Below are 26,488 nucleotides of genomic sequence, written 5' to 3' on the forward strand. Positions count from 1 at the left end.
GTGGCAAATGCTGACATGGCATTTTCCAACAGTAAGTTTGAGGGGTGTTCTACACCTAGTCCCTTAAGGCCATCTAGTTTGAGTGCAGCTGACCCAACACTCGTTACATAGGCCATCTAGAAAGCTTAAGAGGCAAGACATTGCACGAATTAGAATTGTGTGCATTCAAGAAATAAGTGAATTAATGTGCTTATAAATGTGAAATGTCTAAGAAGGTCAATATTGCTTAGATCCTGAGTTCTTGGTATTGCTTGGTACCTAGATTAGTCTTATTTTAGGGTGAACTAGTGGGCTAAAGATAAGAGGAGACTTCTCGATTGAATTGTTTTCCTAGAGCTAAACTCAAGAGAGGGTGTAAAGAGCTGAAGTGTGAGGTGCCTATATTCCCTTCAATCTTTAATGGAGTGTCTTTGTCTTGGAATCTATCTTTTTACACTTACTATTGCCAAAATGATTAGAAAAGCACTTAAGAATTTTGTGTGTATATTCTCTGCAAACACTCACGAGACAACTCGTCCACTAGGATAACCTAGGGGTTTAAAGGCTTGTTGCACATGCTAAGTGCAACCGTGATTCCTACGAAAGTGAGGATTAGCAAACACTTAAGTGTGGGGGTATTTGATAAGCATGCATTTATCATTATTTATTTCATTTAATTTTTCATACTTAATTAATTAAAAGAGAGCTAATTGAGTCATTTTGTGTCTTTTTCAGGAATAAGGTTATTATAGATAATGTGGAGTAAAGTTGGCAAATATATTAGAGGATTTTAATTAATACAATCAATGGATGCAATCTTGCTACCCAATAAATCATGAATGCTGAGATCCAACTTAATTAATGCAAGGAGAGCACTAATCTGAGCCAAATTGGAAACAAGTGGAGGTCCAAGGAACAAAATTGGTAATAAGATCTGAAAGTCGGGTAAACAGACTCACCTTGAGTATTTTGGACATATCTCTCTCATATGAACTCGGATTGTAGTGATTCAAGATGCTATGGAAAGATAATGACAAAATCTAAAACTTATTGGCTTTGAGTTTTCTCATAATCCGAACGAATAAAGGTCAAATTGATGGGTAAAAGGGACGAATTAATTGTATGCGGGAGACATAAAAGAGTAGCCAGCCACAAAGAAGAGGAGTGGACGGCGAACACGGATCTTGGATCTCATCTCTCTCATTGCTCAAGAAGAAGACCAAATCTCTTTCTCTCTCTCTAAATTTCATCTTTATTTGTTTTATGAACTTTGTGATAATGAGAAGCTAGTTCCTTTTTTTTGGGATGTAGATGAACCAATGCTTGTTTCATTAATTTGAATGTTCTATATCTTCTAGTTGATTGTGTTTGAGTCTAGCTAAAGATGTTCTATAGCTAAGCAAACTAAGTGTGCCAAGCTTCGGCAGAGGACGATAGTCTTGCAAAGATAGGGCATATCTAGGAAAAACCATCATATGCTTTGAAGCATAGAATTATATCAGTTAGTGAAAAGCATTGGGGATTCGAAATCCCAAAGATCTTCATGTATTCATAGTTTTTGCATTGATTAACAATTTTATTTCTTTGTGTTTTTCTTAAGTAGAATAAAAACGATTTAGATTTACTTTAATTTAGGTTCTGTTGAATTCAATCTTAGTAACTTAGCCTTTTAGTTCCCAGTAGTTCGACCCCATACTTTCTGCTAGCTAGATTAGTATAGGATTTTATTTTTGATTGGTTAGCAAAATGATCAGACATTGACAAAAAGAGAATGTAAGGGAAGACGTAACCCCCGATGAAGGCATCGTAATACAACGGGTCAAAGCCCCTCGGGTGCTATTCACCCAATCATCTTCACCAGGGAGACAAACTTCATACCCATCAGGAAAATGAAAGTACGTAAGAAATTTGCTAAGATCGGACAAAGTAAGAGAACACGGGTAAAACTCAGGACCTGAGGTTGCCAGCACGAAATCCACGTGCCAAGGCGTCCATTGCTCGACTTGAGACCGAGCCAAAGAACGGGCATCTAACTTCTTTCATCAAGCTTACGAGGGACGGGACCACGAAACCCAATCGGGCACTGGAAAGGAGGACAGGGAATGGAAACCCTAGACCGGGAAGGACCAGCCTGAGAAGAAGATACAGACCTCGCACGGGAAGAAACACCCGTCGGATCAGCATGAAAAGGAACATATGGGTAGAAATAGAAAGAGTGGCGGACCCATCCTCAGAACCAGAATCACCCCGAGAAACAACGTTAAGATCCTCTACATTCGGGACAGAGGATGGACCCGCCTGTTCACCCAACGCAGCAACGGAACATGCCAACCCAAGGACCTCCTCAAAAACCCTCGGATCGTCATCAACGGGGCTTTCACTAGAGGAACGACCAGATGCATCCTCTGAGATTGCTTGTGCAAGTCCTTCAGACGACCTCCTGCGAGGTTAACAGCTCCCGTCTGGTCGTTGTCACCCTCGCTGGCATAGCCCCCTCGGGTGGGACCTTTTTTCTCTAGATCCTTAGGCACAAGGACATTAGGTGTAAATCTAAAACCATCCCTCAGAAGCATGATCGGGAGCAAACTTACTGATCAAGAAGACAAACAAGAGAACTGAAAGATGAAGACCGATCAGGAACCTAGTCAAGAGCGATGAAAGTGATGTGATCACAAACGACAATGGAAGGGGGTATTTATACCTCCAAAAGAGGGGGAGATAACCTCAATCGAATGGCTAAAAAGCAACGAGATCGACGGTCCAAGTTGTTAGACGTTTGAGCTTCCCCGAAGATGTCATTATGACCAACCACCCTGACAAGTGACGTGGCGACACCAAACTGGGGCTAACGCCTAGGGAAACTCAATAGTCGAATCTGACAATTCTAGTTGGGAGTAATGGGAAAACACACCACAGCAACCCGGGTCCTAACACTCTCTACCCCGTCTGATGATGTCAACCATCGCACGGGCTAGGGGGCTAGTGATACGGGTAGAATGTACCAGATTGTACCACAACCCAACCCGAGTGTTGGGCCAACTATTGGGTCGGGACATGCACCGATCGTGCATCACATATGGAAGGCACCATCCACACTAGGTCAATAAGGCAACATCGTCGTAAATGGAAGGTCAACCCCAGAGACGATTAGGCGGGGCTTCCGCCAGGAGATCCTGTCGGTCCCCAAAAAGGTAACATGCATACTATGTAACGAAGACTCACCCCTTCGGTAAGGCACAAACACTTTCTTAGTGAATTCCTGTGTAGCACTTGCACGGGATCTTAATATGATCACCGACTGACTTAGCCAACGGAGGTGGCTGCCCGGCACCTTAGCCAGCCCGCATCTAGCCTTTCTTGCATGTTTCATCATCCTCGTATCCGGAAAGGCAATCGAGAGTCAGCCCGGCTAAGTCGGAACCTTGATCAGATCTGAGACACAACAGGAAGAAAACCCTGATCATGGCACTTGTATGATTAGAGGCCAAGGAAGAGAAGTTTCAACCCCAAAAAATAGTAGAGCGAGAGTTCATGATGTAAATGTAGTTCCATTACACGATCACATCACCAACTAACAAGGAATTTTCCTTGCCCTCCAATATATGAATACAATGTAACTACTTGAAGAAAATTGTTTGCCACTACCTACAAGGATAAGAATCCAGGAATCTAGCAAGAAACTGTCATACAACTGCCTATGATTGTTGCTTCACCATCCCTCTTTGGTCAGCTTTCACGATGCAACTTAGTCTGGGCCAACTCTGACCGGTTCCTATTCATGGCATTTATTTGATTAGGTTCATTATTGAACCGAGCTAAAGTTAGTAATTTTTTTGGAAACAAACACACACAGACAGTTGTTGGCAGTCTTATTAGAATAGTTGTGTTGTTTTTCCATATATAAGTACCCTCCCCATTGTATCGAACAGGACACACAATTCAAAATACTCAACATTAAACTTACTCTGCAATCGCAGACTTACCTTTTGCCCGTTCATAGTTTTAGTCTTTAGTTCTGAGTCTTAGTGAATGTTAAGGATGGTTCATGTCTGCCAATAAGAAACTCCACGAGTTTTGTAGTCTTCTCTAAAATAATTTTTGAAGTCCCTGATTCGCCAAGGTAGGAGAGAACCCGTCACAGCTGATCCAAAAACCTCGAGTCAACCGAGATTCTAGCACGCCTGGGCATCTAAAATTGTTGATGTGTCCTATTCAAGAGTAAAAACACTCTTTTTGAGGAAATAGGCTTTGAGCAGTTGAGCCCCATACTAATTTTGGAATGAAATCCATTTTGCCCAGGAAAAAAAAAACAATAATAATAAACGACGTTCCCCAACAATCTCTTCAGACCATCCAACCCCAAAGAAATCCATGGAGATTTTACATGAATTAAATCATTGGTTCTCCATGTGTTGCCTATATAAGTGGAAAATAACTTTGCAAATTTCTTCTCATTAATGGTCATTAGTCTGATTACAACAACTCCTCTATTTTCTTCTCATTTGTCTTAAATAGGTAAAGAGGATCATTACTCACTACTACATGCTTCTGTGGGATTTCCACCTGGAAAGAAATCAGTTCATCAACCATAAATTTCATTTTCATTTTGTATCGGGAGGATGTGAGCAGTGGGAAAAAATGGTGAGATGAAATATCAGAACCATTACACAAGCATCAACCTCTTTCTCTCCTATCAGGCATCTTTCATTAGCATTTTCTCTTTTCAGGGGGCAGAGTAATTGATGTGTTCTACAATGGAGCTCTCCCCCAACCCCAGACCCAATGACCCATCACTAGATCATCTGGCATTCAGATGAGATGCCACTGGAAGTGGTTGACAAATTTCCTCATTTCCAGAACGGATTTAACCTGGACACGTGACACCAAAGCACCTTCTTCTGTTATTAGACTTGGTTTAGATAAATCAACGTTTTTACCTACTGCAAATACTCCCCCCTTCGAAACCTTTCAAAGTCAACATTAGTACATAAGTATACATACACAAAGCAAGAGAAAGTAAGTTGCTTTCCAACACGTATCTTGGGATCAGTCAATTGAATACATGAACAATCAGTCACTATAAGCATATAATCTGATGAGGGAAGACAGAAGGGATTAACAATTTTTACCACAATACTCTTTTATTTTTTCTACATTCCACTTCTGTTTGTGGCTCTACTAATACTAGCAGCATTTCCTGCCAACAAATGTTTTGGGTAGGTCAATCACCAGTCAACCGAAGAATATACACACCACCAGCCATGGAGGGGCTTCTGTTGGTCAAAATAAACAAATTTACGGAAATTCACCCCTGCAATACATGTTCCTAGTTCTTGCAAAAAGTTGGCGTAGGAACGAAAATTTCCCTCTTGCCCGTCCAGAGGACTCCATGATTGCACCATTGTGACTAGGTGCTGCAACGTTGGGCTTTTCTGGTTCTGGCTTGGGAGGTGTAAGTGAGAAAACAAATGCGTTTAGCATGCGAACAATCTGGCTGAAGCTGGGTCGAACATTGGGGTCCTCCACCCAACATGATTGTATGATGAAAGCAAGATCTGGAGGTAAGTCATCAGGTAAAGTTGGCCTCACTTGCTGCTCTTCCAAATGACAGAACATAGTCAACTTGTTAGATATGAAAGGATGATGCAACCACACTAACTACTACAAGAGAACTCAGCTCCCAATTGCTCACCTATCACAATCCTCCAATCCCCACCCCCCAACTCTTTTTTCCTTTTTCCCCCCTCCCTATGCCTAAAAAGAAATAAAAAGGAAAAAAAATAGTTCATCTAAACTGGAACCCCTTCTGGAGGCAAGGTGCAGAACAGTGACTGCAAGTTTCCAGTGCATGCGCAGTCACCTACAAGTTTCAAAATGAAAATGGCTCCCATGCTTACAGTCATAAAAGATCCTTCTGTTTTTGGGCTAATTTGCAATAATTTCCAAGCTACAACATGTTAAGAAATAGTGGCAACACTAGGGGTATAATTGTCCTAGTGTCGCATTAGGTAATATGTTGTTTTTAGTGTTGGTTTATTGCATAGTCTGCTGCCAGATTAAGGGGCAATTATGACTTTTGTTACTTAAACATTTCCTGCTACCGCACTTCTTGTTCTCTCTTCCCTCTGGTTCTTAGGCAGGTTATAAGGTTCTATTTTCTAAGATGGTATCAGAGCATTAATCTGATTCCTGGGTTGCTATTTTTCGGTTGCTGTTGTGAGAGCCGTTCAAAGCTTCTAATTTGAAGAAAAAATTCCTATCTGTTGCTGTCTAGGTTCTTAATTATTCAAACAGACTAGACCTTTGTTTTATCAAGCCTAGAAGGATTATGATGGATTAAAGTATTTTCAGGTTGAGTTTGTAATGAACTTGCCCACAGAGGTGTCTTACAAAATTTCTTAGTTTTTAAGGGTCAGAAAATATGAATTGGCCCACTTTTCCTCTCGTTCATTTTGGCTCTATCAACTATATAACACATTATCAGGTTTTGATTGCTTCACCACACTCTGTTTTTTTATCTGATTCTTGAGCCATGGCTAGAATTACTGAATTAGTACTTGTTCTTTTGTTGATGAGGCTTTCGCCTTGGCAAAGAATCAGGCAGTTCAAGAATCTGATGTTGATATTTTTGAATCAACACTGATTCTTTCTCTACTGTTGCTTTTTGTTGTTACTTCACTTGACATCTGATATTGTCAGTTGGTACCTTCATTGCAGTCTAATTCTTTACTTCTCTTTTCTATTTTTCCCTTGCTGCTTGCAAGTGCAGGTTAAAGATACAGGTTTGTTTCGCAAGTTCTGGTTTCACAAAATCTTCTTTCTGAAGTTTCCCAAGGCTTTCGCCTCCAGTTTTCACACCAGAGATGAGAACTCTTCTCTTTGTTGCTTTGAGTCTAGAGGTTTGGAGACGATGGGTTTCTCCTAGTTCTCTAGTTTCTATTTTGTTGGATGCATCTTTCAAGAAGTGTGAGCTGTCACATTACCTAAAGTTACCTGATTTGACTTGCTCTTCCTTCCTTTTTACCTTTAACCTAATTGGTATTTAATATATGGGAATCCCATCTCTAATTATTACACATACCTTTCACGTTATTTACATGTTGCCATTAAAATTTTTCCCCTTCCAAGTTTACCCTTTGTCTTGTGTTTCCTTTTGAGATTTCTCCTAATTACATTCATGCTATTCCCTTTTTAGTTTTGCAATATTTACATAGTTGTCATTCTTTTCTTTATTTACCAACAATCACTTGAAAAAATCTGGTTTATTACAAGTATTGCCATTTGTTGATGAGACTATCTTAGTTGGCCAAGATCTCCATGAAATATTGGTCAACTAAGGTGTGAGAGTTGCCTAGTATAATATATGGTCACCTTCTATTTTGGTGACTTTCTATTTTTCTTGTTACTTTATATTTTCTCATTGATTGATTAACAAGTAATCTCCCTAGATAGTTTGCATTTTTTGTAAATTTGGGAGATTCTATGAAATATGTATTTTTCCCTTTTATTGCAACCCAGTTTAGGAAAGTTCTCTTGAACTGAGGTTGGATTTAGACTAAAAACAAAGTAAATAGGGGAGAGCCAAACATATGCAAACTCTCTCCCCTTCGCGTTCTTCTCCTTCAACTGAGGAGTTTAGAACAACAGGAATAAGAAGACGAGAAGAAGGAGAAGGTGAAAGGGAGAGAGCTTGCATATGGCTGGTTCTCCCCTATTTACTTTATTTATAATCTAAATCCAATCTCAATTTAGGAGAACTTTCCTAAATTGAGCTACAGTAAAAATGAAAAAACATGTTGCATAGGATATCCTAAATCTACAAAGAAGGAAACTATCCTAGGGAGATTACTTGTCGGTCAAGCAACGACAAAAATAAGTGACATGAAAAATAGAACATCACCAAAATAGAAGGTGACCATATATTATACTAAGCAACTCCCACACCTTAGTTAACCAAGATTTTGTGGAGATCCTGGCCAACTAAGATAATCTTGTCAACACCATTACTTCTCTAAGTTGGACCAACTTGCTGATTTTGTAAGCCCATGAGTTATCAAAATGGGTCTGGAACCCCAGATTTAAAAATATTTGATGTGTTTGCTTGGACTCAACCATGGATCAAGTTGGGATTCATGGGTTAATTATTAAGTTGCCACTATCTTACCTTAGTGGACAATGGACCACATCATTTGGAATTTTCTTTTTCTTTGTACTGGGAGATTAAAGATATATCATGTTTTATAAGCTGGCTCATTTGAAGATCCACATATAAATCTATGCGAGGGGGAGATTAAAGACTTACTTTCTATCTACTCAAGAATTCTTTATGGTGAAATACTACACTACCTACTACTCACTTTCATGTGAAGGGCTCTTGTGCGGACATTAAAGCTGCATTTTACCTACCTGTATGGATCTGCAGTTTTTGCCTACTTGTGCAGACATTGGAGCTGCAACTTACCTGCTTTTGTGGACAATGGAGCTGCATTTTAGTTACTTGTGTGGATATGGGAGTTGCACTGTTTACCTACTTGTGCGAGCATTGGAGCTGCACTGTTTACATACTCGTGTGGACATTGGAGCTGCATTTTTATTTACTAGTGGAGTTGCACATTTTATCTTCTTTTGTGGAGATTCCTCCCTATTACAGGCATTATTTGGATAGTGTTTGATGTTATTGTTGCAGCCATACTTTCGGATATGGTTCATCATCAATGCTGCCTATCGTTCACATTGTTGGATGATTTGTTCGACATGTAGATTGTTTATTCAACTTGCTGATGATTATCGCCTAGTGAAGTTCTTTCGGTGTTTATTGGCATATCTACTATTGCTGCTTATGCTGAAGATTGATGAAGTTTATTGATCTATGTTCCTGTTATTCCAAGCTAAAACCCTTGACTTGTATGCTCCAAGTTGAGGAGCATCAAGAAATAGCAGCGACAATAGCAAGATAATTGTCCTAGTGTCGCATTAGGTTAAGTATTGTTTTTCCCTTTGGTTTATTGTATAGTCTGCGACTCTGCGCCAGATGGGGCAATTCTGATTTTTTGTTAATTTAACACATTATAAATAAACCAGGACTGCAATTGGAAAAATAAACACAATCGCAGGCCCTCTTTCCTGCTATTGTACTTCTTCTTCTTCTCTGATTCTTTCTTCCCTCTGGCTTTTAGGCCAGTCATAGGGTTCTACCTCTAACACAACAAAATCTAAAAAGCATGCCTCTGAAAGTTATAATTGGGCATGCAGTCCAGTGCTCTACAAATTTCCCGGTAGGAAGTCTTCACAAAGAGGCTATATGTAAGAACCAATAAAAATAGGACAAATTTTCACAACCCAAATTCCAGTTATAAATGACAGTCAACGATCCATCAATGTTGGCTCATATACAACAGTGCAAATGATTGAGAAAGCTTCTCAGTGTACAAAATAACGACTTGACAGAGCTTCTCGTTGTTGGACAGTATTATTCCAACTCTCCACAACTGTGTCCTTACAGATTACAAGGCACCATAACGGTTTATATCTGAGGTTTCCACATCAATAGTCCTTTTGATATCATAATAAGGAAAAACAATATATGTCATCGCATGCATATATCAGATGTAAAAAAGCATTACTTTTTACCGATCATACGAATTTCAGACAAAAGGAATAATTCAGTTACAGCGTGATGTAATACGAACAAACAATATTCTCAGAATTTTGGGCATATACACCATTATTGACAAGAGTCAATAATTCAAAATGAGCTGGAACACAACATCTACAATATTTGATCCCAAGAACTGAAGAATTCTGGCACATGACCTATATACTCCAAGTACCAGTTGACCCATAATTCAAAATTCCTAGGAGATAGCACAAGACTACCATTCCCACCATTTTACTCTCTAACTAGCTAGAAACATTTTCCTGAAGAATTTGCAATGATCAAAGTTCAGATAAGAGGACCAAGTAAACTGTAACCTACCTATACAAAGGTAATTTCATGCATCAAGTACAAAGGTAAGTTTTATGCATCAAGTAAAGTGAATAATCAGATCAGACTTCCAAATCCTTCAAAAGATCATAGCAATAATTGCAATAACTGATAAGAGGACCAAGTAAACCGCAACCGACCTTCACAAAGGTAGGAAGGAAAACAAAGATTAATTTCCTAACCTTGAAAGCAGCAGCATAAGCAGCCTGCAAATTTGACATCCCTTCAAATGGCATTCGGTTGGTCAATAACTCCCACAAGACAATTCCAAAACTATATACGTCAACCTTGTTGTTGTAATGCTTCTTATCTCCCTGGCACAAAGTCACAGTGCTGTACAACTGCAAGGAAGAGTCAAATTCCCGGTAAAAATGGTATTTCTGGCAATTAAAGAGGAAACAGAACACATTCTGGAGCAAATTCATACTGCTGTTTATATGTTTTACTTTTCATCTAAAAGAAAGTTAAGAGTAGTTCGTATCCTAATGTTTAAAATAGCATTGCCAGACTGGTCGAATTAGGATTTCATCACCAAACCCAATTTGTTTAAATCAATACCAGTGGAAACCATTGCTGTCCAGCACATGATATTTAAATCCTTGTAGAATCATAATTAATTTCAAGTTCCTTTACCCTAGTGAAGGTTACTCCATTGGCTTCTCAGGATAGGTGTACTTTAACAGGGATCTTCCACAGAGGCAAGAGGATGATGTGGATTGAGTCTATTCCTAATTTTAGCCATGTGATTGGAGCCTCATCAACCCAAAGGAAGACGTTGAGAGTTGCAACAATACAGAACAAAGTCTCACTTCATAACTTCACAAGTCAGCAAACTGAAAGTCTCATTCCAATTCTAATTTATGCAGGGACTTCTAAGTACGAACTGAGAAGGGCATCATAGGTGTACAGCATTTTTTTCAAAAGGAACTTTCTTGTTACAGCTATGGTACATTGGGAACAAAGGATCCAGAGGTACCATTGCATGGTGCATCACAGACATACTAGATCAGGCTAATCACCTTAAGTCAAACATCCAAGAAATTTGGCATACGAAAGGCAATTTTTTTTTATCTTATTCCAGCTCCCCTCAACCAAGTTTTACCTCTATAATTAGTTCCAATCCTCTGAAAATACATCAAACTACTAACAAGTGTGTACTTGAAACTCTATGGATCCTCTTTTTCTTTTAATTCCCTTACCTAGTACTTTATGGCTGAATGAGCAAATAGTACCTTTTTTAATGTGTATGTGTAATGGAATGGCTCATGAAATTTCTTATCTAACCATGAAAAATAAAATCAGAATTTAAGAATATTTGTGATGCTAGTTAACTACGGTTGGTGGCCACAGCTGTAGCCCCGAGGTCAAGGCATCGAAACAGCCTCCCAGCAAAAATTGTTGGGGTAAGACTGCATAGAAAAACAGCCCCCCCCCCCCACCCACCCAGCGGGATCTGCTTGCGCAGAAGCCTTTGGCACCGGGTTTGCCCTTTTTAAGATGCTAGCTAAATACTATATCAATCCTAGTTCAAAACTCTGTGAGATTTCCAATATCTTGACTTGCCCCAGAGAAACAACATACGAAATATGACACATGCAAAGTCTCAATGAAAATGGTGGCCATGAACATCGGAGGTGCAGTCCCAAATTGGATGGGTGTGACAAGGAACCCAGTGGCTTTGAGCAAAGTGGTTGAAGCTCCAGGGACCATCCCACTGAAACAATATAAAGCCTTAACTAAAATAAGGCAATAATATGCAAAGTACGTTTGAAACTTCAACAAAACTCAAAAAAATTCATGGGTTCCAGCCAATTGATGAGACCACAGCTGTGGAGGACATTTCTTGTTTCTTTGAAAACACTATGATGTGGCATTTGTATGTTATGCAGATTGAAGAAAATGCATGTTGGCTCTATTGGACAATGATTGGATTTAATCCAACATGTAATAGTTCATATCAGTAGATAAAGAAATACTCAAATGTATTGTGTTGTTGGGACATGGAAGACAAGGGTGTCTATCACATATATGTTGTTCACACTTCACAGTACCACATGTAACGGTTCATATCAGTAGACAAACAAATACTCAATGTGCTGTGTTGTTGGGACATGGAAGACAAGGGTGTCTATCACATATATGTTGTTCACACTTCACAGTACCTGGGTGTCTATGTAATATGTATTGTTCACTGTACTTTGTAGTTACTATATTACGTCTTTAACGATTTCTTAAAGAATTCTCAGTAATATGTATCTTCATTGTTGAGAAGTGCGTGAGATATGGATACAGCTGCAGTTAGATAGGAGATCCAAATCCTCTGTAGCTACAATTTTAGTGTGGCAGTTTCTATTCTTCTGTAGTTTTCTTTATCTCTTGCTTTCTACTTTTATGTGAATAGAATATTTGACTGAATAATCTGTAACATTTGTTTCTACTTTTCGTGGAGAGAACATTCTGCCCTAGTAGATTGTAATTGCTGATTATAGCCCATAAATAAAGTGGCTTACAATTCTAGGAGATCTATCTAGAATCGCAGGGAGTTGTCCCCCACCCCTGGTTTCTTCTTATTCTTCTTCCTTGCTTCTTTATTCATTCTAAAATCTGGTTTGATTTTTAGAGTTTGGATTCTGACATGGTATCAGAGCATTAATCTGAAACCTGGGTTGCTGGTTTCACCTGCTGGTTTGAAAGTTGGTTCAAAGTTTTCCTATTTGTGGTGAAACCCAAGTTCATATAAGAAGAGTAACTAGGGTTTCGATGAAGATTTGATGAATTTAGATAATGAATTGTGGCTGATTTCAGCACATCCTGTCTTACAGAGTCAATGGCTGCTCTTATTTTTTTTCTTCACATTTGGATCTCGACTTGCTGAATCAGTCCCTGGATTGAAGGATCTAGGTTCTCAATCAATTAATTCTAGTATTTAATCTGCTATTGGGGTTCCACACCATTGATAGCATAACAGCTGCTATTGGTTTCGACATCAGTCCAAGGGTTGAGGACGCGATTATTGCATTTTCAGATTTGGCCGACATATAATTTCTTTCAGGATTTTTCGTTCAACCTTACTCTGCTGATCGTCTCTTGAATTCAAGAGGGGGTTGGATTGCAATTATCCATCATAAAAGTTCTGGTGACTGGGGATCAAATGGGGAAGTTCTCTCACTATATATTAGTTGTTGGTTCTAAGACATCTTCTGGTTTACTGGTTTGATACAGTGGTTCCTCATACCAAGAGTAAATCAAATCTCATCAATATCCCTAAAACTGTTTTTTCCCCATAACTGCTGCTGGTTTTGATTGCTGCCTGCCTTTCTTTTTTAGTTGATGCATCTAGCCTGCAAAGCAACAACGCATCCTAGCTGTAATATTCTCCTCCATAATTCTCTGCTTTGATTTTCCTTTCATGGGTTGTTTGCCTTCCTAATTGAGGTTTGACGACAATCACATTACCTACATATTTGATTTCAGTTTCCTTTTCACTTAATTACCACAATTCCCTTCCTTCATTCAGAATTCCCTCATATCCCATGACATTCTTTCATTTTATTTGGATCCCTAATTACTTCCAAATTTGTTTTTCATTATTACTCCTCCATACAGCCCCTCTTTCCATTATTATACTCACCTATTGCCCTTCTTTCCAACATTAGTTCTCTTTATTTCTTTATTCAATATATTTATCATGACTTGGTCACCGCTTATGTCATGCTAATTGTCTCTCTTTATTCAGATTCCTTTTTATTTTGATTATTCCTTATTTGGAGACAGGGCAAAGAGTTACAGAATTGCCGTTGGGCTTATTTGCATAGTGGATCCTCCTTTGTGGTCAGAAACAGAATTGCCATTGGGCTAATTTGCATGGTGGATTCCTCTTTGTGGTCAGAACTTACAGAATTGCCATTGGGCTTATGTAAACCATTTTATTTGGTGGACTCTTATTCCATCAGCTTGTAAATCCAATTTTTTTAAGATTGGCACTTTTACGACCATTATTTCTATCATGAGAGGTGCACTGGTAGTTATTGGAATCTGGTCATAGTGCTATTTTTGGTTATTATTTTGTCTAGTTCACGTGTAATGCTACACGTGAGGGGGAGATTATTGAAGACTTATTCAATACCTACTCAAGATTTGTTGAAGTCTATTATTTGTGAAAATCTAAAATCTTCCTAAGTGGTATTCTATAGCAACACCTATCTACTTGGTTTCCTTTATCTACCTACTGAGCCCATAGTAACCTAACAACCTTTTTATCTACCTACTTGGTCTATAGTAACCCATATTGTCTTTTGTCTACCTACTTGGTCCACAATAACCCATAATACATTTATCCACCTACTTAGTTTGTAGTAACTCATACTACCTTTATCTACCCCCTTAGTCCGCGATAATTCATATTATCTTTCACCTACCTACTTGGTGCGTAGTAACCCATACTGCCCTTTACCTACCTACATGGCCTACAATAACCTATATTGTCTTTTAACTACAACTTGCCTTCTCGCACAGAGCTTATATGCAACATTGGAGCTACACTTTTCACCTACCTATGTGGACATTGGAGCTACACAATTTCATTGTTTGATGGCTCGTTCAATACGAAGATTGCTTCTTCTTTTTTCTTCCTTTTTTTTTTTTTTTTTTTTTTAAATTAAGTTGTTGTTGATTATCTCTTAGTGAAGTTTTCTCCATGCTTATCGGCGTCTACTTTTGCTAATGGTGCTCAAGATTGATGAAGTTTTTAATATATCTTCTTGTTATTCTAAGCTAGGGCCTTTGACTTGTATGCTCCAGGTTGAGGGGGAGTGTCAAGATTTGCACGAGATATGGATACAGCTGCAAATAGATTGGAGATCCGAATCCTCTGTAGTTACTATTTTGGTGTTGCAATTTCTATTCTTCTGTAGTTTCCTTCTTTTCTTGGTTTCTCTTTTTATGTGGACAAATATTTGACTCAATATTCTGCAATATCTATTTCTACTTTTGGACTAAATATTTTGTAATATTTGTTTCTACTCTTAGTGGAGAGAATATTCTGTCCTAGTAGATTGCAATTGCTGATTGCAGCCAATAAATAAAGTGGCCTGCGATTCAAGGAGATTTATCCAGAATTGTAGGGATTCTTCTTCTTCTTCTTCTTCACCTCTTTATTCATTCTAAAATCTGGTTTGATTTTTAAAGTTTGGTTTCTGACATTCAGAATTTATTTGTCAAACAATATTTGATCCTTTATCAAATATCACAAGGGGGTAACTGTCAATTACCCAAAAGGGGAAAAAATAAAAAAATAAAAACTCGAACTTAGTTTCAGCCTGTTCTGAAACTCCTAGATCATCCAAACATCACCCAATATAAGAAACAACACCCCCACCCCTAAAAAAGAATAGCCAGCAAAATCTAACCAACCCACCCAAACTGAAACCAGTTGAAGCCATCCACCTTAGCATCTCCATCACTAGCCAAAAACCAAAGCCTATTTGAACCACACCACAAAACCCTTCCCATGCACAACAATCGAACTAACCCAGTCACCCTAATTGGCCTTGGAATTGGATTTTAATCAAGAACTTAGCTTAAATGGTCCTCATGGTCCTCACCCTGGTGATGCTACATCAATACTGTTGAGTGTTGAGGTTTTTTTAAGGATCTTCCATCCTGCTTGATGGCTGGAATTAATATCTCACAAATTTCACTCAGGAAAACTAGTGGCTGCTCCATCTCTTCTTAGTTTTCTCGCAGTTTTTCTCAGACCTGCAAACCGATAACTGTTCTGTCCAGCCAAAAATCACCAACTTATGGGATCTTCATCCCCTTACCACATCTAGGTCATTTAATTACATTTCAGGTCATTTTGAACTGCTGATATCAGATAGACTAAAATCACCCAATTCTTAAAGCATACGAATGTCTAATACCCACCATTGCTCTGCTTCTATGGTCAAATATATCTGCTGCTTCCTCATTGTTTTTGATTATCTGTAGCTGACATATTGCATCTCCTTGTTGGCCATATTTTGCATAACCTTCCAATTTTCCAAAAAATTCAACCTATACCATTAATACTTGGCGTCGGACTATATTTACCATTAAACCTTATCATACATAATACATTTACCAATTACCATATTACATCATATGTAACCATTATGTCTTACCACTTGGGAGCTAGGAAATTACTTCTTGGGAACTTACTTAAATAGAGATTATTGTCCATCATTTAAGATGCTAATTGTTGGTGTAAGACTGCACAGGAAAACTGCTTCCCTGGACTCTATTTGTGCAGAAACCTTTGGCACTAAGTTCACCCTTTTATTTGAGATGCTAATTACTAACGATCATATTCATCCACGTGTTCCCGACACATGAGGGGGGAGAGTGAAGACTTATTCACTTATTGTTGTATCTCATAAGTTGAGTTCAATTAGGACTTTGGAGTCCAATTTGGTATATTAGAGTTTATTGTTTATGTTTTAGTCCCACATCGGGAAACATTGTACTTGCTCATTCATAACTGTTAGGAAAGGGCAATTTGGGAAAGGACAGATAGGAAAAAGAGGCGGTAATTAAGAGTTTTATACCAATCGAAATTGGTTGATGCTTTCCTATATAGAATAGACTTGTAAATTAGCCTATATATAGTGAAGTTATTTTGAGGAGTGCTCACGAGTTCAATCTGAGCCTCCACAACTAAATCGTGGCTTCCATCTTCTCTTCTCCCTCATTCTTCACCTTATTCTTTCTCAAACTAACATGGTATCAGAGCTGTAGGTCCTCTTATTCCTTTCGATTCTAAGAATTACTAGTACAAACAGTTGATTCTATAGAAGGGAAAGAAACTGTAACTGGTGTGAGAGTCATTTCCAGAAATTAAAGGGATGCAGCACCTCACGCTGCACTTGTTGGTGATTTTTATTTGAAGATTGATGCAGCTTCTTATGCTGCCATTACTTTGGTGATTGGTATTGAAGATTGGTGCAAGAGAATGCCCAGCTTGGTGTCAGATCTGCATTTTTTCAGGTACGAATAAACTGCGATTGATTGAGATATTTTTTGTTTTGTGATTTGGGGCTGAGGAAGAGTGTTTGTAGTCCTCCTCACTCTCGATCTGTTTAGAGTTGAGAGAATAACCATTCTTAGGAGAAGAAGCAGCCACCAGAGTAGTCGCTGGTGTTGTGATTTTTTGCTTCCGACGCTGTTTTAGATCGAGAGAGAGAGAGAGAGAGCGAGAGAGAAAGAGAAGAGTGACCTACGACGCTGCTTTAGATCAGAAACTGGTGCTTTGATTTTTTGTTTCCGATCGCTGCTTTAGATCAGAAAGAGAGAGTGAGAGTGAGAGAGAGAGAGAGAGAGTCTTCGAGAAAGAGAAGAGTAACCTGCGGTGAGACGTGGTTAAGAGAGACTTCGTGAGCAAGTTTTGTGATTTTAAGATTGCTTTTAACTTGTTTTCTGGTTCGGTTGGTTCAAGTGGTCCAAGTTGGATTGGTTTTAACTTGTTTTCTAGTTCGGTTGGTTCAAGTGGTCCAAGTTGGTTTATTTATGGTTATGAGATTAATCTGATTCTGGGATTAATCTGGGAATAATTCTGATTCTGGAATTTATTTTGATTCTAATTCTGATTTCTGATTCTGATTTATGGGATTTGATTTTAATTGTGTTGGATATGGGAGAAACTTCAAGTAAAAATACCATGACTGAAATTATTTCTTCATCCTCTCATCGGTTAACTGAGAAGAAATTGGAGGGTGTATCAAATTTCCACCAATGGAGGGCTATAGTTAAAATTGTTCTTACTGGACGGGGACAAATAGATCATTTGATTAAGACCATACCTAAAGATGATGATACTTGGGCAATTGTTGATGCACGAATACTTGGGCAGATATTTAATTCCTTGGCCGATAATATTATAGATTTGGTTACTCACTTACAAAGTGTGAAAGAATTATGGGAGTATTTGAATGTGTTGTATTCTGGTCAGAATAATCTGGCTAGAATCTGCGAATAGTCCCAGGAATTTTATCGAGTAGATAGGAAAGGTAGAGATATTACCCAATATTTTGCAGATTTTAAAAGAATGTATGAATAACTAAACTCTATTCTACCTATCTCCTCTGATATCAAAACTATGCAAAATCAAAGAGAGCAATTAGATGTTATGGGTTTCTTGGGAGGTCTTGGAAAAGAGTTTGAGGCAGTTAGAGCACAAATTCTTGGTAGTGATCATGTACCACGTTAGCTGGCACATTTTCAAGAGTTCTTCGTGTTGCAAGGGAGAGTACCAATAACTCTACAGAAAATTCAGCTTCGGCAACAGTTTCTCGAGGCACTTCTGGAGGACATGCCCCTGGTGGACATAATATAGGACGAACTCGAGGAAATAATACTGGAAAATATTCAGGTTCACACAACTCTACTGACAGTATAGGACAAGTTAAGACTTGTCATCATTGTGGTCGTCCAAGATATATTCAACGATATTGTTGGAAGCTTCATGGGAAGCCCCCACACACGGCGAATGCAATCATCACCTCTGAATCATCATCTCCAACGACTAACGTTCATCCTGAGGGTAAGACTGTAAAGATGACTGAGGCAGATTATATTCGTTTCACTTAGTTTCAGGCCACTCAACCACAATCAGCCGCTGCCACCCTTGTTCAGACAGGTAATTCTACTACTTGCCTTTCAACCACATCTCGCCCATGGATCATTGATTCAGGAGCTTCTAATCATATGACCGGGGCTACAGGTATATTTTCCTCTTTTGTTCCATCATCCTCTTTGGTTACACTTGTTGATGGCTCTCATATCAATATTAAAGGAGTGGGTACAGTTCAACTCACTCCATCCATTACCCTACCCTTAGTTCTTTACGTACCTAATTTGCCATTTAACTTATTATCTGTTCATAAATTTACCTCCACTAATAACTGTTTGGTGAAATTCTTTCCTGGATATTGTTTATTTCAGGATCTTACGACGAAGAAGATGCTTGGTAGAGGCCGTATGTCTGGGGGGTTGTATCTATTCGAGGAGATATCTTCTACTGCTTGTTATAGTATTTCCATCCCCCATCAAATACATTGTCGGTTGGGGCATCCCTCTTTGGAAAACCTAAAATTGATAGATAAAAGTTTTCATTCTCTTTCTAAGTTGGACTGTGAGTCTTTCCAATTTGGAAAACTTCATCGTGTGAGTTTTCCTCCTCGTATAAATAACAGATGAGATCACCCTTTCTCTCTAGTTCATTCTGATGTGTGGGGACCCCCGTCTGTTATCGTTAGTTCTACTTCGAGTTCTGAGATACTTTGTTACATTTGTGGATGACTTTTCAAAAGTCACTTGGCTTTATTTAATAAAAAATCGTTCAGAATTATTTGACATATTTTGCAATTTTGTTATTGAAATTCGTACTCAATTTGGTGTTCCTATTCGTACTTTTCGTAGTGATAATGCCAAAGAATATTTCTCTGATCCTTTTTGTAAATTTATGGCTTCTAATGGGATTATTCACCAATCCTCCTGTGTCGATACTCCTCAACAAAATGGGGTTGCAGAAAGAAAAAATAGACACTTATTGGAGGTCACCCGTTCTCTCTTATTTGAGATGAAGGTTCCTAAATCCTTTTGGGCTGATGCAGTTTCAACTTTCAACTGCTTGTTATCTTATTAACAGGATGCCTTCATCTATCTTAAAATGTGGCATTCCTCATTCTCTCTTATTTCCTTCATCTCCTTTATTTACTTTGCCTCCTCGCGTATTTGGTTGTGTATGTACTAGATTTGCTTTCTAAAACAGGAATGTTGGGATCAAAACCCATAGACGCTCCCATGGAATGTAACTTAAAGTTAATGCCAGAAGATGGAACCATTCTTGATGATCCAGAGAAGTACAGAAGGCTTGTTGGAAAGCTAAATTATCTGACTATGACTAGACCTGACATTGCCTTTCTAGTTAGTGTTGTGAGTCAATTTTTGTCTGCCCCACGAACATCACATTGGGATGCAGTTATACGAATTCTGAGGTATCTTAAGAAAGCACCAGGACATGGACTTCTTTACACTAATCATGGGCATAGAAATGTTTAAGGATTCTCTAATGCTGATTGGGCTGGATCACCTATTGATAGAAGATTGACTACAGGCTACTGCACATTCGTTGGAGGAAATCTTGTATCATGGAAAAGTAAAAAACAAACTGTGGTAGCAAGATCAAGTGCAGAATCTGAGTATCGTGCTATGGCACAGGTAACATGCAAGATGGTATGGATAAAACAATTACTCCAGGAATTAGGAATTATTGATGACACACCAATGAAGTTATGGTGTGATAATCAAGTTGCGGTTCATATAGCATCAAATCCAGTTTTTCATAAACGTACCAAGCATATTGAAGTTGATTGCCACTTTGTTCGTGAGAAGTTACTACAAGGCATAATATCCCCCAAGCATGTGAGGACTGGAGAACAACTCGCAAATTTATTCACCAAAGCTCTAAGGAATACAAGAGTTACCTATATTTGTAACAAGCTGGGCATGAGTAATATATATGCTCCAGCTTGAGGGGGAGTGTTTGGAAAGGGCAATTTGGGAAAGGACAGATCCATCGAGAGGAAAAAGAGGCGGTAATTAAGAGTTTTATACCAATCGAAATTGGTTGATGCTTTCCTATATATAATAGACTTGTAAATTAGCCTATATATAGTGAAGTTATTTTGAGGAGTGCTCACAAGTTCAATCTGAGCCTCCACAACTAAATCGTGGCTTCCATCTTCTCTTCTCCCTCATTCTTCACCTTATTCTTTCTCAAACTAACAATAACTATTATTATAAATAAAGCCCTGCTATGTCACACCAGACAAAAGTTAGAATTCTCTCAAGATTTCAACATGGTATCAAAGCAAAGTTAAAATCCCAATCCCCATCGCCTCCATCATTCTAAACCTAGCCACCATCCTAGTCCACATCCAGACCTGATCGAAGCCTCTTTTCAGCCCAGCGATAGAGCCTAGAAGAGTCATTGCATATCGGTGACTCTTCTAGGGTCATCCCTTGTCCCACTCCTCTACAAAAAAATCCTAGGATGACCTAAACTCCCAAAATATATATATACACACTAGATTCAGCCCTGAGACAGTGTTTGGCAAGCCTCCAGATGTCTTTAGAGCCTTCAAAGAAGCTTAAGAGTGGTTCTAGGTACATCAGTACATCACAGGTTCATATATATACTAGATTCAGCCCTAAGACAGTGTTTGGCAAGCCTCCAGATGTCTCTAGAGCCTTCAAAGAAGCTTAAAAGTGGTTTTAGGTACATCAATACATCACAGGTTCAGCAAACGTTTTCTGAGATTGCAAGGACCTGTTTTGTGAATTCAAATAGTTCTAGCGATTTGTTTTGGGAATTCAAATAATTCCAGAGATCTGTTTTGCAAATTCAAATAGTTCTAGGGGACTATTTGTAAATTTTTTTTTTTTAATATTTTCCAAGGGTTATTTTGTAAATTCAAATAGTTCCATAGAACTATTTGTAAATCTTGATATTTCCAAGGTTGTTTTGTAAATTCTAATAGTTTCGGGGATTTGTTCGTAAATTCGAATGGTTCCATAAAGTTGTTTGTAATTTTTGAGTTTCTTCCTGCAATGACCAATCCCACATCTCCCTTGTATGGTACATCTGAAGAGTCTCCCATGTCTTCCATTTATACGGATCGTGAGTTTTCTCCACTTCAGATGACCACTGTAAAACTCAATAGGATAAATTATCTTAGATGGTCTCATTCAGTTTCCCTTGCTATTGGAGCTCATGGTTTTACTAGCCATCTTGATGGGACTTCTACCAAACCTTCCACACCTGGTCCACAACTTTCCAAGTGGTACACACATGAATGCTTAGTCATGGATTTTCTCATCAACTAAATTGAATCAAGCATAACAGACAATTATCTCCTCCTTCCTGATGCGGCAACTATTTGGAAAGTTGCTAAAGACAATGATTCACAGTGCTTTGAATTTGACGAAAATCAATCAGGTGCAATAGAAGGACCTTACTCTTTCTCAGTACTATAACACTCTTCGGGAATATTATCAAACTTTAGATTTCTATGAGAAGTTCAAGAATGCTAAAGACACTATTGCCTATCAACAGTGGGAAGACAATTAGAGAGTTTATGATTTTTTAGCAGGATTGAATATAGAATTTGATCAAATTTTCTCACAAATCCTTTTTAGAGGCATTTCCCTTCTCTGGCTTAAGCCTATGCCTTGGTAGATCCAGAGGACAGTCGACAGATAACTATAGTACAAACACAGACTCCTGATGGGTCTGCGTTAGCTGCTGGTTATGGTAATCCTAAGCCTAGTTTTGGCAACTCTCGACCTCCTGTGAAGCGTGAGTATTGTGGGAAGGAACGCCATACAAAAGATAAATGTTGGAAACTACATGGACGTCCAACCAGTTCTCGTGGAGGAGGAAAGAGTTGTAGTAGGGCAGCAATCAGGTATCTACAAATCAGGCTATTAGTACTCCAACACCTACTTCCGTAGACGAGATCCAGAACTTTTTTGTCAATTGATGACCAGACTTCACAGATCCTCTTCCACTTTGACTCCCAGTGTTGCATCTATCGTTGCCTCCACCTCTAGTTCCCAGCATCCTACAAGTATTTTTTGTTGTCACAGTGTCAATTCTATAAATCCCTCTAGGATACATGACTCTAGGGCAACCGACCACATGGTAGGCTCATCTTCTTTATTCCACACTTATTCTTCTATTCCACCTATTCAGAACTTTCGAACAACTGATGGATCTCTATCCCCTATTTTTGGAAACGGCTCCATCATCTATTCACCTAACCTCACCCTTTCCTTTGTTTTGCATGTTCCTAAATTTTCAGCTAATTTATTATCCATTAGTAGCCTAACCCATGATATGAGCTGCAAAATAACATTCTTTTCATCTCACTATGCTTTTCAAGACCTAGAGACAGGGCATACGATTAGTAGTGGCAAACATAAGGAGGCGCTCTACCTATTGGATGGTTTTAATTCTCCATCAGCTCTTTTTACAGTTTCAGCATCATCCTCTCCTGATTTGGTTAAAAAGTGTCATTTGAATGATTTTCGCTGTTATACTTGTATTTTGGCCAAGCAAACAAGACATATTTATCCCATTTCCGATAATAGAAGTAAAGTTTTTTTTTTCTGTTATTCCCTCTGATGTATGGGGTCCTTCTCGAACTATGTCTATATCTGGCTATCGTTGGTTTGTTACATTCATTAATTGTTGCACCCGCACTACTTGCCCGCACTACTTGGGTTTATCTCTTGCATAAAAAAAGTGATGTGTTCTCTTGTTTCCAAAATTTCCACAATATGGTTAAGTCCAAGTTTGGGGTTGTACTAAAAATCCTTAGGACAGATAATGGGACTGAATATTCGGGTGGCAATTTTCCCTTTTACCATTCAGATCATTGGATTATCCATCAAACCAGTTGTGTTGATATACCTCCTCAAAATGGGGTTGCAGAACGAAAAAATAGGCATCTCTTAGAAGTGGCACAGTCCCTATGTTTACCATGCATGTGCCATCTCGATTCTGGGGTGATGCAGTTCAAACTACCACCTATCTCATCAATAGGATGTCTTCACGTGTCTTAGATCATCGTTATCCTCTTGAAGTTCTCCTAGGTGCAACCAATTTTACTATACCCCCTTAAGATCTTTGGATGTATTGCATTTGTTCATGACCATGAAGTCATGGTAAGCTTGACCCAAAGGGTTATGGGGTATATTCTTGGGCTATCCCCCTACACAAAAAGGTTATAAATGTTAACCATCCTAGATCTCATTGATTTTTTGCGTTTATGAATGTTGTTTTTCAGGAACAGGTTCCCTTTTTTTCTCATCTTCTTTAGGGGGAGAGTCTTAGTGAAGAAGCCCTGATTTTCCTCAAGCACCTGAAGTTCCTACTGTTGAGTCTCCTTTGGAAAATTTCCTATTGTAAGATGGAGTGATTGGACAAGAACAGTTGGTGGATGATGTGCAAGGGGAGGCTAGACCTCCTCTAAAGACCTACCAAAGGAAGCAGAAGCCCTCCTCTAAGCCACGGCAATTGGAAGCACCAGATCCTAGTCCTGAAGCAACCAATCCTCCTGGTGAGTCTATCTCTGATCTTGATATGCCCATTGCACTAAGAAAACAGCCACGCACTTGCACCAAACACCCTATTTCTAACCATGTATCATATAATTCCCTATCCCTAGAATTACAAAGCTTTATTTCCTCTTTGTCTTCCACCTCTATCCCTAATTCACGGCAAAACACAATGTCTCACTCAGACTAGAAGCTATGGATGAGGAAATGCAAGCCCTCGTAAAAAATAAGACATGGGATCTAGTATCCTTGCCTGCAGGGAAGAAGACTATTGGATGCAAATGGGTGTTTGTAATAAAACACAAAGCAGATGGGACCACTGAGAGATATAAAGCAAGACTGGTAGCCAAGGGCTTCACTCAAACCTATGGCATTGACTACCAAGAGACATTTGCTACTGTTGCCAAGATGAATATTATTCAGGCTGTTCTCCTATGTGTTGTAAACCAAGGGTGGAGTCTTCAACAATTAGATGCGAAGAATGCTTTCCTACATAGGGAGCTAAAGGAAGAAGTATATATGGATGTGTCCCCTGGTTATTCTAGTTCAAAGATCCATGGGAAGGTGTATAGGTTAAAGAGAGCTCTAATTGGTCTAAAGCAATCTCCTAGGGCATGGTTTGGAAGATTTCACAAGGCAATGATCTCTTATGGCTACAGGCAAAGTAATGCAGACCATACCCTATTTATCAGGCGAGATAAATGTCATACTACAGTACTCCTTGTATATGTGGATGATATTATCATCACAAGAAACAGTGAAGAGGAAATTACAGCCTTGAAACATTATTGGGGACAGAGTTTAAAATAAAATATATGGGCAAACTCAGGTACTTTCTCGGGTTAGATTTGGTCTACTATGCTGCTGGTGTCACTCTCTCAGAGAAAGTACCCCTCGGACCTTTAGAAGAGACTGGAATGCTAAGTGTAGACCTGCAGAGACCCCAATGGAGCCTAATCAGCACTTGAAACCTAAGGAAGGAGAACCAGTTGACATAACCAGCTACCAAAAATTAGTTATGAAGTTGATTTATTTGTCACGTACTAGGTCAAATATCACCTTTGCAGTCAGCATTGTAAATCAGTACATGCATGATCCTTATTCTTCACATCTTAATGCAGTATATCGTATCTTGAGGTATTTGAGGGTGTCTCCAGGGAAAGGTATTTTAATCTCTTTTCAAGGACATTTTAGAGTTTAAGCATACACTAATGCAGATTGGGCTAGATGTCCGGATGACAGAAGGTCTACCTCTACCTATTCTACTATTGTGGGAGGTAACTTGGTGTCCTAGAGGAGCAAAAAACAAGCTGTAGTGGCTCGGTCAAGTGCTGAAGCAGAGTTTAAAGCCTTACCTCAAGGTATTTGTGAAGTGTTATGGTTGAAGGGTCCTCTTCAAGAACTTGGAGCAGATCTAGAAGGACATAAGGCTATATTCTGACAGCAAATCAGCCATCAGCATCGCCCATAATCCAATTCAGTATGATAGGACCAAACATGTGGAAATTGATAGACATTTTATTAAAGAAAAGGTTGAGTCTTTTGTTACCTCGACAACCAACGTGCCTGACATATTCACAAAAAGTTTTGAGTGTCAAGTTATTTAGTAGTATTGTTAGCAATTTGGGCATGATGGATATCCATGCACCAACTTGAGGGGGAGTGATGTAAGTCAAAAGTTGAGTTCAGTTAGGAGTTTGAGTCCAGTTGGGAGTTTGGTCTATGAGAGTCTTTATTGTATATGTTTTTTAGTCCCACATTAGGGAACAGTATACTTGCTCATTCATAACTATAATTATAAATAAAGCCCTACTATGTTACACAGGACATAAGTCAAGATTCTCTCAAGATTTCAACACTTATATGCTCAACTATAATCTAAAAACAATATACAATAAGAATATCAAACTGGTCCGCAATAACCGATATTACCTATTTGGTCTACAGCATGATATCTAGATATTTGGTTCCCACTACCCATACTGTCTATTTGGTTCAGTAACCTATACCTACTTATCAATGGAGACCTTTGTTTTGAGGCTTATCTCTGGCTTTCTTGAGAAAAATAAATGCTTACTACTTGCCTTCTTTGCGAAGGGCTTATGTGTAGCTACTGGAGCTGCACTTTTATCTTTCTTGTGGGGAGCATTGCCTATTAGTTGTGTCTTGTGATGTAACCGTTGGAAAAGCTACATGATGCAGAATTGACAGCATATACAAGGAAGAGAAAAGCCCAATGGTCAAGCCCATTAAAGCCTAAGGATATGATCCAAAACAGCCCATGGCTTGCATAGGATAGGACTACTGTAGTGGGATAAAATGAGCCCATGGTTTCATGGGCTTGGATTACTTTAGTGGGAGAATATC

At 38.8% G+C, this 26,488-nt stretch overlaps 1 protein-coding gene across 1 annotated transcript in view; it reads right to left on the bottom strand.

Moving 5' to 3' along the window:
* Positions 1-3,688: 3,688 nt before the first annotated feature.
* The window catches only part of LOC149022409 (serine/threonine-protein kinase STY13-like), a 31,331-nt gene continuing 8,531 nt past the window's right edge, over positions 3,689-26,488 (bottom strand). The window contains exons 5-6 of the mRNA XM_089150526.1: positions 10,147-10,305; positions 3,689-5,571 (exon numbers count right to left, since the gene is read on the bottom strand). Of these exons, the coding sequence (XP_089006652.1) occupies positions 5,275-5,571; positions 10,147-10,305 (456 nt within the window). The 3' untranslated portion in view covers positions 3,689-5,274. The remainder of the gene's footprint in view (positions 5,572-10,146; positions 10,306-26,488) is intronic.

The sequence above is a fragment of the Hakea prostrata genome, chromosome 3 (assembly GCF_041222555.1).
Source record: "Hakea prostrata isolate BN-2017 chromosome 3, UWA_Hpros_2, whole genome shotgun sequence".
Taxonomy (NCBI): Eukaryota; Viridiplantae; Streptophyta; class Magnoliopsida; order Proteales; family Proteaceae; genus Hakea; species Hakea prostrata.